At 44.1% G+C, this 26154-nt stretch overlaps 1 protein-coding gene across 1 annotated transcript in view; it reads right to left on the reverse strand.

Annotated features, from left to right (window-relative positions):
- Positions 1-7900: 7900 nt before the first annotated feature.
- The window catches only part of LOC113634634 (C-type mannose receptor 2-like), a 140318-nt gene continuing 122064 nt past the window's right edge, over positions 7901-26154 (reverse strand). Inside the window, exons 4-6 of the mRNA XM_027133731.2 lie at positions 10071-10406; positions 9883-9974; positions 7901-9694 (exon numbers count right to left, since the gene is read on the reverse strand). Coding sequence (XP_026989532.1) covers positions 9575-9694; positions 9883-9974; positions 10071-10406 — 548 coding nt within the window. The 3' untranslated portion in view covers positions 7901-9574. The remainder of the gene's footprint in view (positions 9695-9882; positions 9975-10070; positions 10407-26154) is intronic.

Genomic DNA, 26154 nt, shown 5'->3' on the forward strand with positions numbered 1-26154 from the left:
AAAATCTTGTATCTGTAAACTGTCGTGGCCGTAGATTTTGGGATCCAACTCCACAAAAAACATACTTACGTAGAATAGTTTTAAATTACGCACAACTAAATTAAAATTTACACACAATGCTTTGAATTACGTACGATTATTATTGACAGTGTTTTTATTCCATATGTATCTAACATGAACAGGTCAAAAGTGTGAAAGAAGGTGAAAAAAAATGTTCAGAAATATAATATTAGATAATTGTATTGAGGGGACTGGGGGTCGGGACTGTGTTCGGACATTCTCTGCACAGAACAGAAAAGAGCTGTTCTGGTGATGTGTTGTCTCATGCATAGGTGTAAATCCCGGGGGGACGGAGGGGACATGTCCCCCCAACCGAGCGTTGTCCCCCCAAAAAAAATAATTTAAAAAATATCGCACTCTCTATTGTGAAAAATATATGTATGTATAAGTAAATAATTGTGTAAGTAGGAAAAAAAAAAAAAAAACGCAAAACTGCATTTAGAAACAGTTGAGCCCCCCCTGCCCCCCCTCCTCACAGTGGTTTCCCCCTCCCCCCTTCCTCACAGTGGTTTGACCCACTGCCTCCTTTCCCACTACATCTCACCTACTCTACACACACGAGTCAGGTGTTTGGCTGCGGCTCAGTTAATGTTCCACTCCATTAAGTCGGGGATTTTATTCACTTTAAATAAAGAGATTCTCTTTAATGTAGTTGATGCAGATTCAGTCATAAATTAGTTGCGTCAAAAATGCTGATTACCGACGTAACAAGCCAAAGCCGTAGTGTTGTTTTTATACACAGAGCAGTTAGCATAAAGCGATTATTTAATAATTGATTTTGTTACAAAACATGTTACTTATTTTATATATTTTTTCACAGTAACAGTCATGTTTATATTTTATTGTATGTTGATTTCTTAACTGTAAACAACACAAACAATGCAATAAATAGTTTTGAAGAAAAATCTGCTTTGTCAATGAACCTGAGAAAAACTTTGAGAATAACCATAATGACGCGTCTCCATGTTACAGTAATAATAATGATAAAAGCAAAGTTTTTCACTGTGGGGACATACAGTGTCTTTATAAGTACAATTAGTCTGTATTATTTGTGTCCCCCTTCAAAAATTGCTCATGAGAAATTTTATATTTATTGTCCCCCCCACTGTTAAATGTTAAATTTAAGCCCATAGTCTCATGTGTTTTTGTCCATGTTTATCTGTTTCTAATTGATTTGATTATAATGTCTATTTATTTCTTCACTGCATTTTATCTCTGCATTTAGGCCTAGTTTTATCTATAAAAGACACCTACAAACAATTTATGTTAAGTAATGATGTTTATGTGTAATTGGTGTGATGGAGCTATCTTGTGGTTCTTAGGTGTAAAGCAGCGTGTGCTGTAGCAGGCATGTGATGGACAGTCTCCGACAGACTAGACTGTTTGTTAGGGGAAACAAATGAAAATGTATATGCTAGAGGATACTATATAGAGCAGAGGTATTCAACTAAAATTTAGAGGTCTGGTAAGAGAAAATTACTTGAAGCAAAGGTCCAGAAGATCATAATGTCTAACTAGTTAGTGTGATATATTTAAGTAGCCTAGTAGTTGTATCAACATCTGCAAGCAATCAATACCTGACTGTCAAATCAAATAAATTCAGTACAATTCAAAAACCTTTTGACAATATTTATTGTCACGTAACATAGAACTGAACATACGTATGATTGTAGATATGTATAACGTTCTCTCATTAAATAAATAAAAGTAGGGCTACATTTAATTATAAGAGAAAATAAATAAAATGTGAAAATTGTGTATGTTTAATATAAAGTGCTTAACTTTCCCTTTTATATCTCAGTGAGAGAACTGAGCTCTAGCTTGGCTTGGGTTAAACCTGGGTTTGGGTTAGGGTTAGGGTAAAATCTGGGCTTGGGTTAGGGTTAAACCTGGGCTTGGATTAGGGTTAAACCTGGGCTTGGGTTTGGGTTAAACCTGGGCTTGGGTTAGTTTTAGGGTTAAGTCTGGGCTTGGGTTAGGGTTAAACCTGGGCTTGGGTTAGTGATAAATCCGGGCTTGGGTTAGTGTTAGGGTTAAACCTGGGCTTGGGTTAGGGTTAAACCTGGGCTTGGGTTAGGGTTCAGGTTAAATCTGGGCTTGGGTTAGGGTTAAACCTGGGCTTGGGTTAGTGTTAGGGTTAAATCTGGGCTAGGGTTAGGGTTAAAAATGGGCTTGGGTTAGTGTTAGGCTTAAACCTGGGCTTGGGTTAGGGTTAAACCTGGGCTTGGGTTAGGGTTAAACCTGGGCTTGGGTTTGGGTTAAATCTGGGCTTGGGTTAGTGTTAGGGTTAAACCTGGGCTTGGGTTAGGGTTAGGGTTAAACCTGGGCTTGGGTTAGGGTTAAACCTGGGCTTGGGTTAGTGTTAGGGTTAAATCTGGGATAGGGTTAAACCTGGGCTTGGGTTAGGGTTAAACCTGGGCTTGGGTAAGGGTTAGGATTAAACATGGGCTTGAATGACGTCAGGGTCGTTCTCATACACATGTGGAGCTGCTCAGTCCTGACCCTGGAATGATATTTAGATTGGATTATGTTTATTGTAGAGAAAGCTGCCTCACAGCTGTATATAGAGCCAAACATGGTCTGGATGTATAGGGCTACTTTCCTCAGACCTGGGGACGCTGTCTCAGGGACGCTGTCTTCCGATTTGAGTGGATATGTTTGTTCAAAACCTTTATGTTTTGTCTCATAATGGCGTTTCACATTGTCACTCTTAATAAGTGCCACGGTGTCCATTCTGGAGTAAATGTTTCCACTTTCCACATTTGTTCATTATTCTTTCTTTCTCCGTCTCACTCGTCTGTTTCTCTCCCTTTGTTTTCTACATGTATCGATGTCTTTCTTTCATGTGTAACTTTACTCTAATTCTCTCTCATCTGTCTTGAGCTGTTGAGTCGCAGTGTTTACTTCAGGAATGCATAGATTTCATTGGCTAAGTGGTATCACGTGGGATGACTCAACTCGCATGCAATTGGTCTGTGCGTTTCCACTACCACTATTGTAAAGATTGCAAAAGCTGTGCCGGTTAAAATAGAAGCGCCCCATCAAGTTTTACATGATAACCTTTTGTTTTGGCTGTAGGTCCGGGTCCGTATCGGACAGCTTCTGGGTCCGGACCCAGACCGTGGTCCGCCTGTTAGTGACCTATGATATAGAGGATGTTGGAAACATGACACAGAGTTTTTGTGCAATTGTTTGTGCAAACAGAGTGTGTGTGAGCTGTGCAGTGCAGATCATGTGTGTTCATGTATTGTGTGTGTGTGTAGTGTTAGTAGCAGCACTGGCCTTATCTATGAGAGCTTGATTCACTGATTTAATAGCAGAGGTGCTGAGTTCCCACTCATACACATACAGCAGAGGTCTGGGGTCCCACTTAACGCCCTGAAATTGAATGGTTTGACTTATACACTCTTTCAATCCATTTGGGATGCTAATTAGGTTTATTCCCAATTTGCAAATCAACATTCATCAGCATTCAGATAGCAGAAAAGAAAATGTGAATGACTCTAGGTTATTTTACACACACCTTAAGGGTGCTGTAAATTTTTCTTTCATGATAATCAAAGATACTCCAACTGAATTCAAGGATCTAACACTCAGTTTTGGCATCTCACTCAACTCATCTATTTTGATCAGAGTTTCCTGCACCAGAATCTACTAAAAACACAATGTCTTTCCCTTCTACATGTGTACTGATGTGCTTGTGGGAAACTGTAACTGTACTTTGCATATGTGCCTTGTGGAGTATGTTTCCTTTCAAGAAAATCAATTGCATTCAAAACTTTAACATTTAAGTCGGAATCAGAAGTTAGCTGTAGCGTTCCTTCATTGCAAAGCATTAAAGATTTTGACTCACCCATCCCTTCAGGACTGACCTCCTCGACCTGAGATGTTGATGGTCATGCAGTTTCCTCGTCATGTGCAATGCCTCGTTAGGGCATTCCCTTGGCCAGTGATCTTGTCCTCCGCAAATAAAACATCCACTGTCTCCGCGCTCTTCCTCTTCTGTCTCTGCCTCTAACTCAATATCGCCCTCTTCCTTTATATGTTCGAGACCTCACCACGGCTTGCATCATTTACAGCTGAACTTTGTGTGTTTGCGATTCTCTGTTTTTTCCCTGCTCCTGCTTACTTAGTGCGAGCAGCTTTTCCGCATGCAGAGCATGTTGTTCCATAAGGCTCAGTTTTCCAGTGTCCCACGTGATGTATAGGTTTTTCACTTTGTCAGATATTTCTGGAATCAGTCCATTCATGGCACTGTTTCTCAAGTGCACCTTGTATGCTGTCACTGCCCCCTCACTCATATCCTGTGGGGCATTCCTCCTGTTCTCATGATCTGGGTGTCTCATGCACAGATTTTCATCCGGCCATTCATACTTAATTTGTGTTATGTCAGCTGCTAGTTTTCTTCCCAACAGGCACCTCAGTTTAAGCAAGGTGGGACAAAATTCTTTGCAAAAACGTTCCAACTTCACACCAAACTCTTTAAAAAAAAAAAAAAGCCACCGTCTGGGAAGCCACACTCCATCACCCACCACATTAGCTGTGACACAGAATCAGGACCATATTTATTTCTCATAAAATTCACATTAGGTCCAGTGAAACACTTCGTCTCTTAGTCTCTTATCTTTTTTATTGGTCTTTTTTATAGTCTCTTACCTTTTTTATTTTATTCATCTCCGAAAGCCAGATTCTCGCTCCCATCCAATGGGACATTATGACTGAAATTTCTCATTTTCAGGCCAATACACACTCACCGCCCCCCGCAAATTGTCCTCCCTCAAAAACCTATGTACCCGAAGACCTACGCATGGCTCTGCTGGAACTACGTCACGCCACACCAAGCTCTGGCCACCCCGGAATCTCGGGGGACTGTGCACCTTGCACAGAACAAATTCTGGTGGCGGTTGCTATCCGAAGACGCAAAAAACTTCATTAAGAAGTATTATATGTAATACTTCGAAAGCCTCTTACCAACTTACCTGTCCCACAGTGACCGTGGTCCCATATAGCCATCGACTTCATCACTGACCTACCCAAGTCTGACAACTACACTGTAATTCTCACCGCCATTGTCCGCTTTTCGAAAGCATGCCGCCTAATTCCTCTGCCAAATGGGGCAAGTCGTGGCCTAATGGTTAGAGAGTCTGACTCGTAATCCTAAGGTTGTGGGTTTGAGTCTCGGGCCGGCCACGACTGAGGTGCCCTTGAGCAAGGCACTGAACCCCCCAACTGCTCCCCAGGCGCCGCAGCATAAATGGCTGCCCACTGCTCCGGGTGTGTGTTCACGGTGTGTGTGTGTTCACTGCTGTGTGTGCATTTTGGATGGGTCAAATACAGAGAACGAATTCTGAGTATGGGTCACCATAAATAGCCGTGTGTCATGTCACTTTCGTCACTTTCAAAACTCCCCACAGCATTTTAAACCGCAGAAGCTCTTTGCAACTTTGTGTTCCAGTTTTTCGGTTTACCTGAAGACATTGTCTCCGACCGAGGTCCCCAATTCACGTCTCGATTCTGGTCGGCCTTTTTTAAACATTTTTTTAAACATCTGAACATTAATATCAGTCTCACCCTGGGGTATCATCCACAAGCCAATGGGCAAACTGAACGCATGAACCAGAAACTCACTCGCTTCCTTCGCTCATACTGTCAGACCAACCAGACGGATCTCATGTGTGCAGAATATGCTCAGAATTCCCTCATTAATCCAGCCACCGGCATCACACCATTCCAGTGCTACACTGGCTACCTGTTAAGTTTAGAATTGTTTACAAACTGCTGATACATATCTAACTTAAGAATTTCTGTATAATAAACTTTTTGCTATATTTCTGATGTTCTGTAAAGCTGCTTTGATTGAATGTCTTCTTCTTCTTCTTCTACCGCTTATCCGGGGCCGGGTCGCGGGGGCAGCAGTCTAAGCAGGGATGCCCAGACTTCCCTCTCCCCAGACACTTCCTCCAGCTCTTCCGGGGGAATACCGAGGCGTTCCCAGGCCAGCCGAGAGACATAGTCCCTCCAGCGTGTCCTAGGTCTTCCCCGGGGCCTCCTCCTGGTTGGACATGCCCGGAACACATCCCCAGGGAGGCGTCCAGGAGGCATCCGAAACAGATGCCCGAACCACCTCAGCTGACTCCTCTCGATGTGGAGGAGTAGCGGCTCTACTCTGAGCTCCTCCCAAGTGACCGAGCTCCTCACCCTATCTCTAAGGGGGCGCCCAGCCACCCTGCAGAGGAAACTCATTTCGGCCGCCTGTATCCGGGATCTCGTCCTTTCGGTCATGACCCAAAGCTCATGACCATAGGTGAGGGTAGGAACGTAGATCGACCGGTAAATAGAGAGCTTCGCCTTGTGGCTCAGCTCTTTCTTCACCACAACAGATCGGTATATCGACCGCATCACTGCAGAAAATACACCAATCCGCCTGTCAATCTCCTGCTCCATCCTTCCCTCACTCGTAAACGAGACCCCAAGATACTTAAACTCCTCCACTTGAGGCAGGAGCTCTCCACCAACCTGAAGGGGGCAAGCCACCCTTTTCCGACTGAGAACCATGGCCTCGGACTTGGAGGTGCTGATTCTCATCCCCGCCGCTTCACACTCGGCTGAAAACCATCCCAGTGCACGCTGAAGGTCCTGGTTTGAAGAAGCCAGCAGGACAACATCATCTGCAAAAAGCAGAGACGAAATCCTGTGGTCCCCAAAACGGACTCCCTCCGGCCCCATACTGCGCCTAGAAATCCTGTCCAAATAAGTAATGAACAGGACCGGTGACAAAGGGCAGCCCTGTCGGAGTCCAACATGCACCGGGAACAAGTCTGACTTACTGCCAGCAATGCAAACCAAACTCCTGCTCCGGTCATATAGGGACCGGACAGCCCTTAACAGAGGGCCCTGGACCCCATACTCCCAGAGCACCCCCCACAGGTCACCACGAGGGACACAGTCGAAAGCCTTCTCCAGATCCACAAAACACATGTGAACTGGTTGGGCAAACTCCCATGAACCCTCCAGCAACCTGGCGAGGGTATAGAGATGGTCCAGTGTTCCACGACCGGGATGAAACCTGCATTGTTCCTCCTGAATCCGAGGTTCGACTATCGGCCGAATTCTCCTCTCCAGTACCCTGGCATAGACTTTTCCGGGGAGGCTGAGGAGTGTGATCCCCCTATAGTTGGGACCACCACCCCAGTCTGCCAGTCCAGAGGCACTGTCACCAACCTCCACGCGATGTTGCAGAGGCGTGTCAACCAAGACAGCCCCACAACATCCAGAGACTTAAGGTACTCAGGGCGGATCTCATCCACCCCCGGTGCCTTGCCACTGAGGAGCTTGAGCTCGGTGACCTCAGCTTGGGGAATCGACGAGTCCACAACTGAGCCCCTGCCCTCTGCTTCCTCAGTGGAAGACATGTCGGTGGGGTTGAGGAGAACCTCGAAGTATTCCTTCCACCATCCAAGGATGTCCCCAGTCGAAGTCAGCAGATTCCCACTCCCACTGTAAACAGTGTGAGCAGGGCACTGCTTCCCCCTCCTGAGGCGCCGGACGGTTTGCCAGAATTTCTTCGAGGCCATTGAACTATGATTGAATGTCCGTGGTTAAAAATGCTATACAATTAAATTTTAAATGAATAATGGAGGTAAAAGAAAATACAAACTGAAATATTTGTGGAACGATAGTTTACTGTTAAATATTTATATCATATTATTATATATTATATAAATATTTAGACTTCTTTGAGCAGAATTAATTCTGTATTGTCAAGGTGTAAAAACGAAATGAGATTGATGAGATTTCAGTTTTTCTTTATTTAAGTTCTACAAGAGATAAAAAGCTGACAAGTAAAGTTCTGATGATCAGTTTTTCATACATTCATATTTTCAGTAACAAAGAAATCAAAATGCACACAAGTATTAAAGTCTGTCAGAGTTTTTGTATCTGTCTGATGTTCTCAGGACACTCAGAAACACTAGACCTAAATATATATTCTAGATCATATAGAGGGCTGTTGGTACAGAGAATTACAGGTAATGTGGGTAAAATACGTATTGAACACGTCACTATTTTTCTCAGTAAATAAATTTCAAGTGCTGTTGACATGAGATTTTCACCAGATGTCTGTAACAACCCAAGGTACAAAAGCCTTTGTTGGTAATGACAGCTTCAATACACTGAAGAAACTGTATCGATAAACTAGTCACATGTACTGCTCATCTTGAAGGTTCTGCAGGCCTCTACTATGAACTCAGTTGTTTAGTTCTTTCCATATATTTTCTATTTTTTTGTCCTGTTTAAGTCAGGCAGCGTCATTTACTTTCTCTGAGTGTTTCCTTGGCTGTGTGAATCGGATCATTGTCATGCTGAAATGTCCATCCTTGTTTCATATTCATCATCATGGTAGATTGTAGCAGATTTTTTTAAGTGATACAATTTTCTATTCGTCCTTCCTTCAATTATATGAAGTGTGCAATATTCGATGCATAAAAACAGTTCCACATCATGATGGTCTTTAAAAATTTCATTTCAACAGCACCTTTAAAAACATTTAAAACAACAGAAAGAAACCAAAACTAAACCGACCATCTATCTTACAGGCTAATGCAAAGTTGTAATGTACACTAATGTTATAATGGTCTCACTTCCAAACTTCACTGTTGGTCTGGTGATTTCGGGTTGATGTGCAGTGCCATGTGAACTCCAAACATGAGGTGTATTATGGTACAGTTCATATTTGCTCTCACTTGACCAGGCTATATTCTCCAGAATTTCACAGACTTGTCTAAATGTTGTGCAGCAAGTTTCAACATGCTTTTTCTGTCAGAAATCACCTGGTTGTGGCCTGTTTATGGTAAAATTATGTTCTTTCTACTTCTAGATTATTTCCCCAAAAGTACTCACTGGAACATTCAGATATTTACAAATCATTCTGTAAACAATGCGGTCAGTATGTTTTGCAACAACAAGGTTGTAAAGGTCCTGAGAGAGCTATTTGCTTTTACTGATCATGAGATGTTTCTTGTGTGACTTTTTGGTAATAATACACCTTTTTATAGGCCATCAGTTGGGACTGAACCAGTTAATATTAATTTACACTGATAAGTGGCAGGATTGCTTTCTAATTACTGATAGATTTCAGCTGGTGTCTTGGCTTTCCATACCCTTTTGCCCCTCACTTTCTTCATTTTTCAATGCCTTTTCTGTTGTCATTCAATTTTATTACGCATAACTTAAAAATTTCATTTGAACAGCACCTTTAAAAACATTTAAAACTAGAGAAGGAAACCAAAACTAAACCGACTATCTATCTTACTGGCTAATGCAATGTTGTAATGTACGCTTACTCAATGTATTTGTGACAGAATTCACACAGAAATGAGTAACTCAGGGACCTTTTACTAGTAAAAGTTCTATTTAAGAACTCTAAAATATTACACACACTCTGTGTCCTCAAACTAAAAGTTATCGGTGCACTACAGAATTTACACTATATGAGATTTAGAGATCACAAGTCTCCCTAATTAGTCACTGCAGCAATGTTTTCCTCCTCCTTGTGAAACACCACTCCATCTGATTGCTTTCTCCATGTCACAGTGATGTTCTCAGCCATTCCATTATCCTTCAGTTTCTGCTTGAGCTGAAGAACAGAACATGACTTTAGTTAGTGAATGATGCAGGATGAGAATCTCTGGTGAGATGTAAAAATGCTACATAAGATGTATTATGATTAGACTACAGTCTGTTCATGTCTCAGTGTGATGAAGGCTCGATGTCTGGCTGCAGTAATGAGAAGGTGACTGTACACTGAGTGAAGATGAAACCCACCTTCTCCTCAATAGCTGTCATTATTGTAGGATCATTCACATCCTGACTGGACTTCACCTTCATTCTTATGATCCTCTGCTGTGTTGGGAATACTGGAGGCAGAAACAGAACCAAACAGAAATTTAACACTACATTCAGAAATCAACTTAAATTACATTAACATGAGACTGAATTTAATTTAAACTTACAGTAACAGAAGAAAGGCAGTATGTTTGAGCACTGTTCTACATCAGCCAGACCACCATTTAAATAGACACAACTTTTATTCTTCAGATAATCATCAGTGTTTCCAGCCCACCACTTCATTACGGACACATCGGTGGTCTGGTCTGTCCAATACCAGGGGTCTCTCACAAGGCCAATCCAAATCCAGGCCCCATAGTTCTTTGCCCCAACAATAGAGTTTTCTGTTGCATTTCTTGCACTGGCCAGGTCTGTATAATGCTGCCTACAGTAGCTCTGAGCATCATACCACGTTTTAAGCTGAGTAATTACAATGTACCTTTCTGTAGCATTCTCCCTGTCTGTGAGAAAAACACATAATTAGATGTTGTTAGATTTATAGCATTTAGCTGGTGCTCTAATCCAGAGCAAGCAGATTAAAATGTAAACATGAAGTTTCTCAATAAAAATCAAAGGTGGGAAAGAAGCAACTATGCATTATGTTTCCTTAACATCTCATTATAAAGATCACAAAAAAGTGTGTGTTCATAAGATAAATATTTGGGCCACCAAATGTAAAACATTCTTTGTTATGAGAGCCATGATGGCTCCCTCTGCTGGTCTTAAGAGGACATTGCTGCACTTTCTCATCAGGACTCTACTTCCCACAATCCATGGCAGCACCAGCTCAGCACACCTGTTTGTAATCACCTGGTCTATTTAAGCTCACTCAGAAATCTCGAATGACGCAAAGTATTGTTGGCACTGTCTGCATACTGAGCGTTTATTCTGTTCTGTCTATTGTCTTGTTTTAACCTTGCTTGTTTATCGTGTTTACGAATGTTTGTTACCTGCCCTGACCCATGCCCGGATTATTGACTACGGTTTTTGGATTCCCTTTGATGTTGTTGTTTGCCTGATGTGTGACCCTTGCCTGTTTTGGATATTGCCTAATAAACCAGCATTTGGATCTAACCTGTTTCGCGTGCGTGACATTATAACACTTTCCTCTGACTTTTGTAGCATTCTGATACATTTACATATCAAATCATATTAAATAATAGTTTTAGGTTGACCACACCCTCTTGGCATTTACATGTGGGATGTGGTAGCTCAGTGGTTAAGGTGAATGAGAATATAAATATATATATAACCTTTATTTTACCAGGAAAGAAGCACGTTGAGATTAAAAATCTCTTTTACAAGAGCGTCCTGGCCAAGACCAATATAACTGAAAACACATTAAGATGTTCTCCTGAGTAACATTATTTTTATTTCATCATTATTATTTTTTTACAGCAAAACAACAATAATTTCAAAAATGTCTCAAAAGTAATTTCAAAAATTTCTCAAAAATTCATAAATAAATGAAATAAATAAATAAATAGATTTGTGCTAAACTTGTTGTATTATCTCCCAACAGAGTTTTAGATTGATGAACCAGAAGCAACAACAAAATAAAGAAATGGTTCTATTTACAGATACAAAATCAGTCAATTTCTATCACCATCCTCCAGAGCTGCACATATAACCCTGAGTGCACTAGAAGTAACTTGCTTGTATTCTTATTGCTTTACTGAGCCCTGGTTTTTACCCCAGATCTGGATACTGGCTGCAAGAATTGGATTTCTTTATGTAAAACACATACGTATTTGTGTTCTGCATAATTTACATACTTTTGAAGATGCAGAGACTTGAAATGTGCAGTCAGAGAAGACACATGAATGTAGCATGGTATATATTCAAATGGAGTGTTGTTCTGCTGCACTACACTCCAATATATGAATGGGTGACAGTGCAAATAGAAATACAGTGAATTTATTTACAATCACAAAAAAATAAAATATATACAGTATCCCACAGAAGTGAGTACTCCCTCATATTTATGTAAATATTTTATCTTTTCATGTGCAACACTGAAGAAATGACACTGTGCTCCAGTGTAAAGTAGTGAGTGTGCAGCTTGTATAACAGTATAAATTCACTGTCCCCTTAAAATAACTAAACACATTAATGTCTAAACCACTGGACAGCAAAGTGAGTACACCCCTAATGTGTAAAGTGTAAATGTCCAAATTGGGCCCAAAGTGTCAATATTTTGTGTTTCCACCATTATTCCAGCAGTACCTTAACCCTCTTGGGCATGGAGTTCACCAGAGCATCACAAGTTGCCACTGGAGTCCTCTTCCACTCCTGCATGATGACAGAGATGGTGGATGTTATAGACCCTGCGCTCCTCCACCTTACATTTGAGGATGTCCCACAGATGATTAATAGGGTTTAGGTCTGGAGACATGTTTGGCCAGTCTATCACCTTTACTATCAGCTTCTTTAGCATGGCAGTGGTAATCTTGGAGGTGTGTTTGGGGTCGTTATCATATTGGAATACTGTCCTGTGGCGCAGTCTCTGATCATGCTCTTCATGTTGACATTCATAGTTCCCTCAATGAAATGTAGGTCCCAAGTGCCCGAAACACTCATGCAGCCCCAGACCGGACATGTGCTTGACTGTAGACAAGACACACGTGTCTTTGTACTCCTCACCTTGTTGCCACCAAATAGGCTTGATACCATCTGAACCAAATAAGTTTATCTTGGTCTCATCAGACCACAGAACATGATTCCAGTAATAAATGTCCTTAGTCTGCTTGTCTTATCAAACTGTTTACAGGATTCTGGGGAGTTTAGTCCGGAACAGAGTTAGAACTCCGGAGACGCTTCTCTGTGCTGGTGCTCCGGCGGTGCACGCGGCGTGCTGATCGTGACGGAGCCCCCCCTACCCTTGTGAGCGGCTCCCGACGCGAGGATGCTGGCGGCATCAGGGTCGTCCACGGGAATGGAGAGCCGGCATGTTAGAATGCCGCTGGTGGAATTCAGCGGAGAGCAAGTGGTCCAGGATGTCCCCCACCCTCACCCATGAGCGTTCTTCTGGACCGTAGCCTTCCCAATCGACCAGGTACTATAGGCAACCCCCCCGGCGTCTGGAATACAGTAGCTCGTGAACTCGATACGCCTCCTCGCCGTCGATAAGCAGTGGCGGTGTTTCGGACGGATCGGTGGTGCTCACGGGGCTGGTTCTCGGCTCATTGGCGGGTTTCAGCAGTGATGTGTTGAAGGTAGGTGAAATACGATAGTGTGGTGGCAGTGCGAGGCGGTACGAGAATGGATTGATTTGCCTGAGAATCTGGAACCGCCCCACGTACCTGGGGTTGAGCTTCCGGCTGGGCAGGCGGAGCCGAATGTCACGGGTGGAGAGCCACACCCACTGGCCAGGTTGATATGCGGGGTGTTCCCTGCGGTGTCGGTCAGCTTGAATCTTTTGACGTCGGATGGCCCGTTGCAGTTGCTGATGTGCCACGCTCCAGGTCTCCTCGCTTCAGCGAAACCAGTCGTCGATGGCCGGCAGGTTTGTGGGCGTGTCGGACCATGTAAATAAGGGGGCTGGTAACCTAGGACACATTGGAAGGGAGTCAGGCCAGTCGCAGGCTTCATCAGGGAGTTCTTGGCATACTCCGCCCACATCAGGTATTTGCTCCATTCAGTCTGATTGTGTTGACAATACGAGCGGAGGAAGCGAATGAATGCCTGGTTCAACTGTTCGGTCTGCCCATTGGACTGCTGGTGGTACCCCGAGGTGAGGCTGATATTGACATTCAGCTGCGTGAAGAAGGACCTCCAGACCCGCGAGGTGAACTGGGGGCCCCTGTCAGAAACGATGTCCTCCGGTAGAACATAAAAGCGAAAAACGCAATTGCACAGTGTCTCCGCTGTCTCAAAGGCCGTGGGGAGCTTGTGTAGGGGAATGAGGTGGCAGGTCTTCGAAAATCGGTCGGTGACGGTTAGGATGACAGTATGGTTATGAGACCGGGGCAGGTCAGTGATAAAGTCCAGCGCAATGTGGGACCAGGGCCGCTTCGGAACAGACAGGGGCTGTAATAAGCCCGCGGGGCATTAATACCCGGTTCTGGACCAGGTGGGTAGTCCCCGTGATGCCGGGGTGGCCGGAGGCGGGGCTGGTATGCAGGAGTTCCAGGAGAGGCATGCGCAGGTTCTCGGGGACATACGTCTTGGCGGGTTGACACTCGGTTGGCGGTGGGACTTGAGCATTGGCCTGGGAGATCTCGGCCAGGACATCCCACTGAATGGGAGCAAGGATACAAGTTTCGGGGATGATGTGTTCGGTGGACATATTCTGATCCGTCTCCCGGTGTACGCATGACAAGGCGTCGGCTTTAGTGTTTTTGCTTCCAGGTCTGTAGGTTACCGTGAATTGGAAGCGAGTAAAGAACATGGCCCACCGAGCCTGGCATGGGTTCATGCGCTTGGCGACTTGCAGATATTCCAGGTTCCGGTGGTCCACTCTTCAAACGCTGCCTTTATGGCCAATAGCTCACGGTCTCCCACGTCATAGTTCCGCTCCGTATGGGACAATTTGTGGGAAAGGTAAGCACAGGGGAACATTTTATTGGATGGTCCCTGACGCTGGGACAATATGGCACCAATCCCTGTATTGGAGGCGTCCACCTCCACTGTGAATGGTCGGCTTGGGTCAGGATGGTGGAGAATCAGAGATGAGGTGAAGCTGTCCTTCAAGCATCGGAATGCGATGCATGCTTCCGTTGACCAGGTGAGGTGGGCCGGTGCTTTCTTGGTCATGGAGGTGAGGGGTGCAGCGATGGTGCTGAATCGACGGTAGAAGTTGGCGAATCCTAGAAATCGCTGTAGCTCCTTGATGGTTAGCGGTTGAGGCCACTGCAGTACCGCCTGCACCTTCGAGTCATCCATGGCGACCCCTTCGGCCGAAATGACATAGCCCAGGAAGGCAGTTGAGGTCTGATGAAACTCACATTTGCCGGCCTTGGCATACAAGCGATGCTGAATCAGTCGTTGTAACACTGCCCTCAAATGTTGAATGTGCTCCCTCAGGTTCTCAGAATAAATGATGTCGTCAATATAGACAATCACCCAGCGGTCGAGCATGTCGCGAAATACATCATTGACGATGGACTGGAAAACCGACGGACTGTTAGAAAGGCCGAACGGCATGACCAAGTATTCGTAGTGGCCTGATTGGGTGGAGAAGGCTGTCTTCCACTCGTCCCCCTCTCTGATGCGAATGAGATTATAAGTACAGAGGAGGTCTAGTTTGGTAAAGTACCGCGTGCGACGGAGTTGTTCCAGAGCTGAGGGGACGAGTGGCATTGGGTACCGGAACATTACCATGACGTCCTTTAGTGCTCGGTAGTCGATGCACGGTCGGAGCCCTCCATCTTTGTTTTTAACGAAGAAGAAGCCGGAAGATGCCGGGGATATGGAGGGCCAGGTGAACCCCTTCCTCAGCTCCTCCTCGATTTACTCCTTCATGGCTGCTGACTCCAGCTGCGAGAGGGGAAATATTCTTCCTTTAGGTGGTGTAACACTTGGCAGGAGGTCAATGGCGCAGTCGCAGGGGCGGTGTGGAGGTAGTTTGGTGGCCTTGGTCTCACTGAATGGCTCTGCGAGGTCCTGGTACTCGGTGGGGAGTTCGGGGATATTGGAGATGGTAGGCGTGGTGTTAGTGGTGTTGAGTTGGAGTGGTCCCTCTGAGGGTCGGTGGTGTACGGCACACGCCTCGCTCCAGCTCATAATCCGCAGTTCGGGCCATGAGATGACCGGGTTATGGAGCTTGAGCCAAGGTAACCCGAGAATGAGGGCGTGTCTAGGTGAATGGATGATGTGGAAGTCAATCGAATCTAGACTCACCGCATTCTCCCACCTAGCAGGTGGTCGGATCCGGCAGGTGGACAGTCTGTGTCCGGGTTCGCCGCGGTAGAAGCAAAGCTGTCGGCAGAAGCGGCGGTCTCGTTCTTCAGGCGAGAGACGCGCAAAATCGATTTGCATCCGCTCTGAATGCTAAGGGAGCACGCCTGGAGCACATTAAGTTGTCTAGCTGTATCGATAGATCCATGAACTCGGCCAGGCTCCTTCCCTCATCTCGGCAGGCGAGTTCAGCTTGAAGTTACGGGTTTAAGCCTTTACGATAGAGTAACCTCAATGGTCGCTCCTCCCAGCCTGTTTCGGCGGCGAGAGTACGAAATGCCAGCGCAAATTCGGCTGCAGTGCAATCGCCCAGGGAGATGGCCAGTAAGCACTCCTCCACTCTCTCCCCGGTCGCGGAATGGTTGAAGACCGTGCAAAATTGTGCCAGGAAGCGGTCAAAGGAGGGGAAGGAGTTCTCCCTCTATACCGCGGTGGCCCATTCGAGAGCCTTGCCGGTTAGTAGCGAGCACACAAAGGCGACACAGCTATCCTCGGTCGGGTATAATGCAGGCTGCTGTGCCACAAAGAGCGAGCACTGCATAAGAAAGCCCTGGCATTTTCCGGGATCCCCGTTAAATTTCTCCAGAAAAGCTAACCTGGGACTGGCGGCTGCCGGAGCAGCGTGGGTGGGCATAGGAAGCGCCACTGCCGGTGGCGGCGGGCTTGGTGCTCCGGTGGCTCCTTGCAGGCTCTGTAGCGCCGCGGCGAGCTCTTGGGTCAGTGCGGTGAGACGCATCAGTTGCTGATGATGTCCGGCGAGCTGTTGTGCTTGACCGGTTAGCTGGGTAGCAAGCTGGCCGACAGCTGCTGGATCTTCCTGTGGCGAAGTCTCCTGTGATGAGGAGGCGTAAGGCTGAGGGTCCATTTGCAGCATTTATTACAGCAAATACACAACGTCAGACAGATCAAGTCAAAGCCGGCAAACACAGGTGTCAGAGGATAAGCAGAGATCGGAAACGAGGGACAGGCAGAAAGTCGAGACAGGCAGCAAGCAAGGAGAAAGTCATAGAGAGGAAATACGGTCGAGATCAGAAATACAGAAACCATGGAAACACTCAGAATGATTGTCAGACAAATCGAGACCGCACTGGAGTCAAGTTCGTGACTCCAAGTAAGTAAGTAGAGAGATGAAATGAGGAACAGGTGGCGGTGCAATCAGTGTAAGTGAAGGATGCTGGGGAGTGTAGTCTGAGTTAGAACTCCGGAGATGCTTCTCTGTGCTGGTGCTCCGGCGGTGCATGTTATTGCATGTTTGTCAAACTTTATTGTAATGTTTCAGATAACCATTCATTCATTCATTCATTCATTCATTCATTCATTTTCTACCGCTTTATCCGAACTTCTCAGGTCACGGGGAGCCTGTGCCTATCTCAGGCGTCATCGGGCATGAAGGCAGGATACACCCTGGACGGAGTGCCAACCCATCGCAGGGCACACACACACTCTCATTCACTCACGCATTCACACACTACGGGCAATTTTCCAGAGATGCCAATTAACCTACCATGCATGTCTTTGGACTGGGGGAGATAACCGGAGTACCCGGAGGAAACCCCCGAGGCACGGGGAGAACATGCAAACTCCGCACACACAAGGCGGAGGCGGGAATCGAACCCCGACCCTGGAGGTGTGAGGCGAACGTGCTACCCACTAAGCCACCGTGCCCCCCTTCAGATAATCAATCAAATTAAAAATATTAGTTAAAGATAACAGGTAAACAACATAAACTTTTTAAATGAACATTTTTATTATCAAGGGAAAACAAAATTCAAACCTACATGGCCCTGTGTGAAAAAGATTTTGCCCCCAAAAACGAAAGAGCAGAGTACAAAGGAGCAGAGAAAGTTCATAGGTAGTGAGGAAAAGGAGTCAAGATCGAGAAGAGATGAAAGAGTGCCAGAAGCTACAGAAGGGGAGACAGAGTGGAGGTTGCAGCAAGTAAGAGAGAGAGGCTGAAAGTTTTAGGTAGGATAGGGAGAGTGGTTGTGAAGGATAGCAGGTGATGATCAGAGATGTGAAGTGGGGTAGCAGTCATGTCTGTAGGGTGAGAATCAGGTCCAGGATATTTCCTCCTGAAGAGTCAGGTGGGAAGAAGAATAAAGCTTGTCATAGGGAAGGTTGAAATCCCCAAGCATTGTCAGAGGGGTGCTGTCAGAAGAGAGAGCACTGAGTAGTGTGTCCATTTCTTCCAGGAAGTCTCCTAGGGGACCAGGAGGGTGGTAGACAACAATGATGACAAGGTTGATTGGAGAGGTAACTGAAATGGCATGGAATTCAAAAGAGGAGATGGTTAAATGAGACAAGAGAAGAGGTGTACAACAATAAACCTGTACCACCACCCCTGCTTGTTTTTCATGGTGAGTGAGAGAAAGCATAGGTAGAAAATAGTGTAGCTGTGTTCTGTGGGTATATCCAGGTCTCAGTTAGTGCTAGAAAATCAAAGGAGTATTGGGAAGCTAAAGCCGAGATAAAAATCAGCTTTCCTTCCGGCAGACTGGCAATTCCACCCACTACCACTGTTTGAGACTCAGACAATGGAAGAGGGTAGATGAGGTTACTGGAAATGTGACCTAAGCTCTGTTGACAAGAGCGCCTGTGACAGTAAGACATGACTACAAAGATGGGTTTGAGGAAATTTAAAATATGGTTCGGTAGACTAGATCAAACAGTACTATCCATCCATCCATCCATCCATCCATCCATCCATCTTCTACCGCTTATCCAGGGCCAGGTCACTGGGGCAGCAGTCTAAGCAGGGACGCCCAGACTTCTATCTCCCCAGACACTTCCTCCAGCTCTTCTGGGGGAATACTGAGGCATTCCCAGGCCAGCCAAGAGACATAGTCCCTCCAGCATGTCCTTCCCCGCGGCCTCCTCCTGGTTGGACATGCCCAGAACACCTCCCCAGGGAGGCGTCCAGGAGGCATCCGGAAGATATGCCCGAGCCACCTCAGCTGACTCCTCTCGATGTGGAGGAGCAGTGGCTCTACTCTGAGCTCCTCCCGAGTGACAGAGCTCCTATCCCTATCTACCTAGCCACCCTGTGGAGGAAACTCATTTCGGCCAGCTGTATCCGGGATCTTGTCCTTTCGGTCATGACCCAAAGCTCATGACCATAGGTGAGGGTAGGATCGTAGATCGACTGGTAAATAGAGAGCTTCGCCTTACGGCTCAGCTCTTTCTTCACCACAACAGATCAGTATATCGACCGCATCACTGCAGAAGATACACCGATCTGCCTGTCGATCTCCCGCTCCATCCTTCCCTCACTCGTGAACGAGACCCCAAGATACTTAAACTCCTTCACTTGAGGCAGGAGCTCTCCACCTACCTGAAAGGGGGCAAGCCACCCTTTTTCAGCTGAGAACCATGGCCTCGGACTTGGAGGTGCTGATTCTCATCCCAGCCGTTTCACACTCGGCTGCAAACCGTCCTAGTGCACGCTGAAGGTCCTGATTTGAAGAAGCCAACAGGACAACATCATTTGCAAAAAGCAGAAACAAAATCCTGTGGTCCCCAAACCGGACTCCCTCCAGCCCCCTACTGCACCTAGAAATCCTGTCCATATAAAAAATAAACAGGACCGGTGACAAAGGGCAGCCCTGCTGGAGTCCAACATGCACCGGGAACAAGTCTGACTTACTGCCGGCAATGCGAACCAAACTCCTGCTCCGGTCATATAGGGACCGGACAGCCTTTAGAAGAGGGCCCCGGACCCCATACTCCCAGAGCACCCCCCACAGGTCACCACGAGGGACACAGTCGAATGCCTTCTCTAGATCCACAAAGCACATGTGGACTGGTTGGGCAAACTCCCATGAACTCTACAGCAACCTGTTGATGGTATAGAGATGGTCCAGTGTTCCACGTCCAGGACAAACCCCTATTGTTCCTCCTGAATCCGAGGTTCGACTATCGGCCAATTTCTCCTCTCCAGTACCCTGGCATAGACTTTTCTGGGGAGGCTGAGGAGTGTGATCACCCTGTAGTTGGAACACACCCTCCGGTCCCCCTTCTTAAACAGAGGGAGCACCACCCCAGTCTGCCAGTCCAGAGGCACTGTCCCCAACTGCCACGCGATGTTGCAGAGGCATGTCAGCCAAGAGAGCCCCACAACATCCAGAGACTTAAGTTACTCAGGGCGGATTTCATCCACCCCCGGTGTATTGCCACTAAGGAGCTTCTCAACTACCTCAGTGACCTCAGCTTGGGGGATCGACGAGTCCACAACCGAGCCCTCTGTCTCTACTTCCTCAGTGGAAGACATGTTGGTAGGGATCCTCGAAGTACTCCTTCCACCGTCCGAGGATGTCACCAGTCGAAGTCAGCAGATTCCCACTCCCACTGTAAACAGTGTGTGCAGGGCACTGCTTCCCCCTCCTGAGGCGCTGGAGGCTGTTTGCCAGAATTCCTTTGAGGCCAACCGATTGTCCTTCTCCATGGCCTCACCGAACTCCTCCCAGACCTGAGTTTTTGCCTCTGCACCCACCCAGGCTGAAGCTCGCTTGGCCCTCTGGTACCTATCAGCTGCCTCTGGAGTCCCCCGAGCCAGCCAGGCTCGATAGGACTCCTTCTTCAGCTTGACGGCATCCCTTACTTCTGGGGTCCACCACCGGGGTCGGGGATTGCCACCACGACAGGCACCGGAGACCTTACGGCCACAGCTCCATGCGGCTGCGTCAACAATGGAGGTGGAGAACATGGTCCACTCGGACCCAATGTCTCCGACCTCCCTCGGGATCTGGTTGAAGCTCTGCCGGAGGTGGGCGTTAAAGATCTCTCTGACAGGAGACTCTGCCAGCCTCTCTCGAGGAGTTGGGTTCCAGAGCCCAAGCTGTGCGTGGAGGTGAGCCCAACTATCTCTAGTCGGTATCTCTCAGCCTCCCGCACCAGCTCAGGCTCCTTCCCCCCCAGCGAGGTGACATTCCATGTCCCTAGAGCCAGATTCCGTGTCCGGAGATTAAGTCGCCGGGGCTCCCATTTTCGACTGCCACCCAATCCACATTGCACCAGCCCCTTACGCTTTCTCCTGCAGGTAGTGGGCCCACAGGAGATCGGCCCCACGTTGCTCCTTCGGGCTGAGCCCGGCCGGGCCCTGTTGGGTAAGTCCCGGCCACCAGGCGCTCGCATGCAAGCCCCAACCTTGGGCCTGGCTCCAGGGTGGGGCCACGGTTGCGCCACACATACAAGGTGACAGGCCAGACAAAGAGCGGTTCAAAAACCTCTTATGAAGAAAATTAAAGCAAGGTCCGTGACGTCGCCCGGTATGACGGGATAGATACTGTATATAGTATTTTATATTTTAAGTTAATAATTTTTATATTATTTCTACAACTTCTATTGTATATATTCACTTATTTGTTTTTCTTCTTATTTTTTCTTGTTCTCATTATTATTATACATGTATTTCCTTTTCACTCTCTCTACTGTTTCCATACTTCTGTAAAGCTGCCTTGGGAAATTATTAAAAGTGCTATACAAATAAATTGAATTGAATTACAAACCTTTCTGCTCACAATAAAATGTTTTGTCATCTTGTTACTGGGTTATAATTTTACATGCATGACAAAGTTTCTGAATTTATTTTACACATTAACCAAACTCACTTCAAATTATTTTTGTTAATCACTTACTGGGTTTTTTTTTTTTTTTTGGATTTTGGTCCATTTTTGTGAAATTCTTTGCAAAATATGTGACAAAAATACACAAATAAAATAAATAATTTGAAAAGATCAAGTCTGGTTGAAATTTTGACAATTTGTTAGAATAGTTTAAATAAATCCCATAGCTTTATATAGACCATTTTTAGTCACATTTATTTTAGAGTAAAATAAGATGCATGAAGGATCAGTTATTATGCAGTTGTCCAGCAGGTGGCGGTGAAAACAAACAAATCATAAGCCAAAACAAAAGCCAAAACAAAAATTCTCCATTGATTGTTTCTTCACACTTTTTGTCCATCACCTGTTACGTTCAAAGCATGTCGACAGACAAGACAGACAAACTTAAACTTTAAACTTGTTGTTGCACATACAGTAGTTTCACCACATGACATCATGACACCATAGCATTAAGCCATGACGCAGTGTTGAGTTCCCTCAAAAGGTAACTGTTGAATGTTTTCTTTGGATCATATGTAGACCTATAAACATTTAGATTTCCTCAAGCAGAATTACGGCTGTACTGTCAAACCTTAGAAAATAAATGAGATTGATAAGATTTCAGTTTTTATTTATTCAAGTTTTGCTACAACACCTTTTAACATATACAAGAGTTAAAATGTTTGGCAAAGCCTGATAAGTAAATATAATCATAATCTAATCAAATTAATTCATATATTTAGCAACAATGCAATCAAAAATGCACTAAAATGATAAAGACTGTAATGATCTCAAGACACTTAGAAACACTAAATTTCAATAAATAAATATTCTAAGCATATAGACTAGGGGAGTCAAACTCAAATTCACAGTGGGCCAAAATATAAAACTGAAATATTAATTGAAAAATTGAATTTTTTAGATGTATTATGGTGCCCGAACCTGTATGACTTTGAACGGTGACGGTGACATCATTACCGAGCGCGAACCGGTGACTCTGACAGTGAATGAGAGAATGAGACGAAGCGAACACACAGGCCGTAGTGTGACATCAGGTAACCAATAGTGTAAACATAGTTGACGTCACAGGTTTTTATTTAAAAGAAAGAATGTAGCCTTCGTTTGTATGTAGGCCTCAGCAATTTATATATTTACAATACTTACTAAAATATAATTAATATTATTTTATTGCTTTTGTATTAGTTGTTTGAAGAGTAAATAAAAAAAGGTCGGTCTTAACTCAAATTTACGACCGGCAAGTCGGTTGGACTAAAAGCAAAAAAAATAAAAAATTTGAGTCGGTCCTAAATTGTTAGGGTCGTTCGGGTTACGGCAAACAAGAATATTTTAAAGGATGGCCTTATTGACTTTTTTATAGATTGTTTGTTTTCTAAGTAAAATCTCAACTTCCATATCCTCTGATATGCTTATAGACATTTTATCTAAATTTATACAACCGTGTATAGATTATAAACTTATAAACTTGTATAGATTTATACTACTGTGTTGATTATAAACTTATGATTACAAAGCATTAGAGAGCAAAATGTGATCATGAACAACATCGAGGCAGCCATGACACAGTGTAAGATGGTGCATTGCAGTGAAGAGTCAAAACACCTTAACAAATGAGGTGTGTAAATAGTAATTTGCAATTCATAGCTTGGTTTTCTTCATAAGCTCTTTGCATAGATGCTTCCTTGCACTGGTCATGTCTGCTGCAACAAGATAACTTTAGACACAAAGTTATTAATGAAAACCTCTTAATGAAGTTTGTCATGCACAATCATGCACCTGAACTACCATAGACTTTCCTTCTGCCTCATGAACACATGCCAATTTTAAAAGTTCAATGATGGAGACCCTATTGCAAGACCTACCTGTCAACAGAAGCTGAAAGGATGTAAATATGCAAAGTAGTTTGCTTGTGGAAGAAAAACAGCCTGCTCAGTCAGACAGCTCTCAGAAGAACAGTGAGGTGTGTTAGTGCTGCAAGACTGATCATCTACCTCCTTCAGATTTTAGGTAATTTTCAGACATCTACATTGATGCTTTAGTTTTTGCTAAAAACAATAAGAGGAAATTGCCCTTACTTGAGTTTATGCTGTGAAATTGCCAAGAAATTAGGGAAAGGAAGGAAATGAATGGCAAGCTTCAAAATTAATCACACCCTAACTGGGAAATCGTGACCGGAAACTTAAATTCACCTTAAGACACAATACAAGGTTCATACTTAAAATACGCTTCTAAATTTGTTGGTAAAGGAAACTTGCATTGGCTTACTGCACAAGAGTCCGGATGCAACAGAGAAATCTCTGAAGAGTCAGTTAGAGTGGGGTCAGACGTTCTTCCAAGTTCCCCTGAAGATCAGAGCAGTTGTCGTTCTTGGAAGTGAAGCTTGCTGGAAGTTCTTTGAAGGAAGATGGAGAAAGTTGCGAAAAGCTGTTCTGAAAGTCTGACCACGGATTGGTGGCGTTTGTGACAATTTAAAGGTCGTGAACTCCACCCATCTTTGGGGAGATGGCCAATACTACGGATTTCGTAGGGCAAAACTCCCTTTGTTTCAGGCGTCTGTGGACGTGGTTTAGCTATCAAACTTTTAGATGACTTTAAAGTTTTATCCAAGGTGTGTTAAGACGGTATGGCGCCTTTCGTTTTCAAATAAATTACACCATTGTTTGAAAAATGAGTAACCAATAATTTTGTGGTCATTTGGATACTAAACATGAAAGGGAATGACTGAATAAAGGCAGCAGTACATACACAGATCAGTAAAGTGTAACTGATGTTAATACAGTGTTGTGTTCTGACACATGAATAAAATACACCCTTGTCAGGAAAGTAAGGAGTAAATCATTTTAAGTCAGGCAAGCCTTAACAGAAGAAACACATTACAACAGGGTTATAAGAATAAGAATCTTAGAGTATCTTATCTACTTGTTTTATTAGTAAAATGAATTTCCCATTGTGGTGTGTGTGTGTGTGTGTGTGTGTGTGTGTGTGTGTGTGTGTGTGTGTGTGTTCTGGTTGAGGGTCCCTATGAGTTCAATCAGAGAAACGGCATGGGGTTATCTGGTCTTTGTGTAGGCTCCAGGCATTCTGGAGCCAGTTGTGTGCGTGTGACACTGTGGAATGTAGCCCTTAATAAAATCGTAAAACTGGGTTGCTCATCGGTTGATTCAAGAGTAGATGCCGAAGTTTAGGGTGCCTTGGACATGAAATCTAAACGACCTGTACCAGATGCTACACTTGAATCTGTATTTGCAATCTTTCCTGTTCTAACATCCGAGTTAAATACATTTGATTTTGTTGTGACTCTATTGTGTTTTTGAGTTTTGGGCTAAATTTCAGTTGGCAAGAGAATTTCAGTAATTTTGTCTTTAAGCTTAAGGAGGAAAGATATACCCTGGGTCAAGTTCCTCTACCTCATTTCTCAGTTGGACAGTCTATGTGTAAAGCAGAATGTCTACTTGACTGGGTGAAATAGCAGCTCTCCTCGTAACAGTGATAACTTCATCTCACTTACACTTCTGCCAATCATGTAAGACTGCTGCACGCCGCTGGCCTCCTCAGTTAGTTACAGAGTTGAACTTCATGGTCTGCCACTACATCGACTGCCAGGACCTCTGAACGTTCTTCCTCACTGTGGCCTCCAAAATGTTCCAACCCTTACAAAAAAGGGGGGAAATAAGTAATTAAGAAATGAAGACACACTGTGCTGTTTTCGATGCATGGATCTGTAATGTCTGCTTTAAAATTCTTTCACATGAACAATGGAGGACTATCTAGTAAAGCACCAGCAAACTGAAAATGTGCATTAATGCATTACATAGTCAGTACAATTACTATCATCAACAGTTTCATTGTTGACATTTTAAATGCTTCATTAACATCAAACTGCTATTCTCACAGTTATATCAGAGAACAAAATATTAAAATATTCTGTAGATAAATGAATGGGGAAAGAGGAAAACATGCAAAAATATACAATTTTATAGAAATGTAAATAAATAAATATGTTTCAAATAAATGTGTGAATGAAAACAGAGAAATAATAGAAAAAACAATAAATAAATAAATAAATAAATGATTTTATGTAAATCTTAACAAAAATCTTAGTATTTTTGTCACTGTTTTTGTTTTTTCCTCTTTTTTCAAAAACAAAAGGATGCTTTTACATTAATAATGAATAATGAATAAATGTACGGATTAATCTATATATGAATTCATTTATTAATATGATTATAAATAAAGCAATAAATGTATGATTAATAAACCCATCAAAACAATCCAAATAAATAAAAACATTCACATACACAAGAAAATGTGGCTATGAAGCTATAAGAGATCGAGAGACCTTTGAAGATGTTAAACTTTTACAAAACTGTGTATTTGAGCTGTATTTGTGTGTAAGTTTGTATATGACTGTAAGACTCACACAGCATCCTGATCTGTTTGTCCAGATCAGCTGACTCCAACATGTAGATTGTCAGCGGCTTCTAAGCTGGTGCAGGAATAGCAGACTCGGAAAGTAAAAGATTATTATTATTATTATTATTATTATTGTTGTTGTTGTTGTTGTTGTTGTTTTGTTGTTGTAATTAGAAGTAGAATTAGTAGTAGGAAAAAAATTAATTAACTACATAGATGTAGTTAAAATATTATAATATATTGCAAATTAAGCAAAAATGTTGTGTCATTGGTGTGTGTG

This window comes from Tachysurus fulvidraco, chromosome 4, assembly GCF_022655615.1.
Source record: "Tachysurus fulvidraco isolate hzauxx_2018 chromosome 4, HZAU_PFXX_2.0, whole genome shotgun sequence".
NCBI lineage: Eukaryota > Metazoa > Chordata > Actinopteri > Siluriformes > Bagridae > Tachysurus > Tachysurus fulvidraco.